Consider the following 3,157-nt stretch of genomic DNA (forward strand, 5'->3'; position numbering starts at 1 on the left):
AATGGCCATAAATAGGCCAACTGCCTGAGACTGACGTCAAGAATGCTAGTGGCGGCACCAGCTCCAGCGACCCTGCGGATCATGGATGGCCGACAGGGAAAGACAAATGCTCTAGTGGTGAGGACCCGAGCCTTCCAGCTGACCACTAAAGAGGCAAGTTCCGCAACGAATGTGGTGACAGGTATGTTTTCTTCTACCTAACTCTTACTACATGTCAAATATGATATTTATATTCTATGTTTGATGTGTTTTGTTTAGGATCATTCCGTGTGAACGGTATCCCAGTACAGGTGTTATTCAACTCGGGGGCTACCCGATCATTTGTATCTCTTGAACTTAGCAAGAGGTTTTTTGAGACTTTGACATGTTGGATTGTCCTTTAGAGGTCGAGATTGATGATGACCGCTCTATATGGGCATCAGAGATCTACATGGATTGTGTTTTGAGGATGTATGATGAGCATTACCTCGTGGATTTGGTTCCCATTCCATTGCATTGGAACAAGGTCATCGTCGGTATGGATTGGTTGAGCCTTACTGGGGCGGTGATCGACTGTGCGCATCAGATGGTACATGTTAGGACCCCAAGTGGGGGAGAGTTTGTGATTCAGGGTGAGAGGCCGCAGCATGGAAAAACTGTGTGCTCAGCAACGAGAGCTAGGCGCTACATTCAGCAAGGTTGCGCAGGGTATCTTGCCTACGTGATGGATACCCAGGAGGTGGGCAAGGTGATCGTGAGTGATGTGCCAGTAGTGCGAGAGTACTCATATGTATATCAGAGGAGTTTCATGGGATACCTCCGAAGAGACAGGTGTAGTTCAGGATTGACCTAGTCCCTGGTGCGGCTTCGATAGCTAAGTTACCATATCATTTGGCTCCTCCCGAGATGCAGGAGTTGTCAAGACATCTGTTGGAGCTGCAAGACAAGGGATTCATTAGGTCGAGCAGTTCGCCCTGGGGAGCCCTGATCTTGTTTGTGAAGAAGAAGGACGGGTCAGATCGGATGTGTATAGATTGCAGGGAGCTGAATATGGTAACGGTGAAGAACCGTTACCCACTCCCGAGGATTGATGATCTCATCGACCAACTACAGGGAGCATCTTGGTTTTGCAAGATAGATTTGCGTTTGGGCTACCACCAGATGTGAGTTAGAGATAAGTATGTATAGAAGAATGCTTTCCGGACTCGTTATTGCCACTATGAGTTCATGGTGATGCCCTTTGGGCTCTTCAATGCCCCTGTCGTGTTCATGGACCTCCTGAACCGTGTATGCATACCGATTTTGGATCGTTCTATGATAGTCTTTAATGATGAAATCTTGGTTTACTCCAAGACGCAGGATCAGCATGATGAGAACTTGTATGAGGTGTTGGATACCCTGAGGAGGGAGAGCTTGTACGCCAAGTTCTCCAAGTGTGAGTTTTGGTTGCGCGAGGTGCAGTTTCTGGGGGACATTGTCAACCAGAATAGTATTTTGGTCGACCCGGACAAAGTGGAGGCCGTGATGAGATGGTAGGTTCCCAAGTCTGAATCTGAGATGCGGAGTTTCCTCGAGATAGCAACCTATTATCAAAGATTCATATAGAACTTCTCCAAGACAGCAGTACCCTTGACCCGACTGACGAAGAAAGCTGTTGTATTTCGCTAGGGGCCTGAGCAGCAGGCAACGTTTAAGATATTAAGGTAGAGGTTGTGCGAGGCACTACTTTTAGCCTTACAAGAGGGCATTAATGATTTTGTTGTATATTGCGATGCGTCCATCTCGGTTTTGGGCTCAGTGTTGATGCAGAGGGGGCACGTCATTGCCTATGCCTCGAGGAGGCTGAAGCCTCACGAGGCAAAAGAGCTGATGCACGTTCTGGAGTTTGGGGCGGTCGTTTTCACCCTCAAGAATAAACGACACTATCTTCAAGGGGTCCATTTTACCATTTACACAGACCATAAGAGCTTGAGGTCCCTCACCGATCAACCGAATCTGAAAATGAGGCAGCACCGGTGGTTAGATGTGGTGAAGGATTACGACTGTGAGATCCTTTACTGGCCAGGGATGGGCAATGTTGTGGCCAATGCACTTAGTCGCAAGGCATTTGTGGCCCCAATCAGAGACATTTGTCTGAGGATGAGAGTAGTGACTCCGCTTCTGGAGAAGATCCGAGAGGCCCAGCAGGAGGCTATAAAGGAGGAACATCGAAAGAGTGAGCATATAGTGGTACGTATTTCCTCCTTCGACTATGATAGTCAAGGGTTGTTGACACTTCACCAGAGAGTGTGGGTTCCGTACGTAGGCGATGCGCACCAGATCCTAATGGAAGAAGCGTACAAGTCTAGATTTTCCATCCATCCTGGGGCGACAAAGATGTATAAAGATCTTCAGCCTGATTATTGATGGCCCTGCATGAAGCGGGATGTAGCCCGGTAGGTTGAGAGGTGTTTGACCTACAGGAAGGTCAAGGTTGAACAATAGAGGCCTCATGGCAAGACACAACCATTGGATATCCCTGTCTGGAAATGGGAGGATATTACTATGGATTTCATCACAAAACTTCCCAAGACCGTACAGGGAGTGGATTCCATTTAGGTCATTGTGGATCGGTTGACCAAGAGTGTTCATTTCATACCACTTCAAGAGAACATTCCGGCTGAGAAGTTGGCCGATATCTACATCCGAGAGGTAGTAGCTCATCACGGAGTACCAATTTCTGCGATTTCTGACTGAGATGTACGGTTTACTTTCAGGTTCTGGAAGAAATTTCATGACGAGTTAGGTACTTGTCTGCATTTTAGCACGACTTTTCACCCCCAGACGGATGGTCAGGGTGAGCAGACAATTCAGCCTTAGAGGACATGATGCGAGTGTGTGAATTAGACTTTGGTGGTAGCTTTGATACCTACCTTCCCTTGGTAGAGTTTTCCTACAATAATAGCTACCAATCGAGCATCGATCGTCCTTCCTTCGAGATGTTATATGGTAGGAAGTAAAGAACCCTAATATACTGGGGTGAGGTTGGAGAGAGGGTCATGGGGAGTAACGAAGTGGAACTCAAGATGACAGAGAGGATCCAACAGGTCTGGAGTAGACTCCAGAAGGCCCAGAGTTAGCAGAAGAGCTACGCTGACAGATGACGATCAGACCTGCAGTTTCAGGTAGGAGATATGGT

At 47.6% G+C, this 3,157-nt stretch overlaps 1 protein-coding gene across 1 annotated transcript; it reads left to right on the plus strand.

Moving 5' to 3' along the window:
• Nucleotides 1–1,848: 1,848 nt before the first annotated feature.
• On the plus strand, nucleotides 1,849–2,385 carry LOC145049582 (uncharacterized). Its single transcript, XM_078997968.1, has one exon. The coding sequence runs from the start codon at nucleotides 1,849–1,851 to the stop codon at nucleotides 2,383–2,385; it is 537 nt and encodes a 178-aa protein (XP_078854094.1).
• The last annotated feature ends 772 nt before the right edge of the window (nucleotides 2,386–3,157 follow it).

The sequence above is a fragment of the Lactuca serriola genome, chromosome 5, assembly GCF_051521515.1.
Source record: "Lactuca serriola cultivar US96UC23 chromosome 5, Lser_US96UC23_V15, whole genome shotgun sequence".
Lineage (NCBI taxonomy): Eukaryota > Viridiplantae > Streptophyta > Magnoliopsida > Asterales > Asteraceae > Lactuca > Lactuca serriola.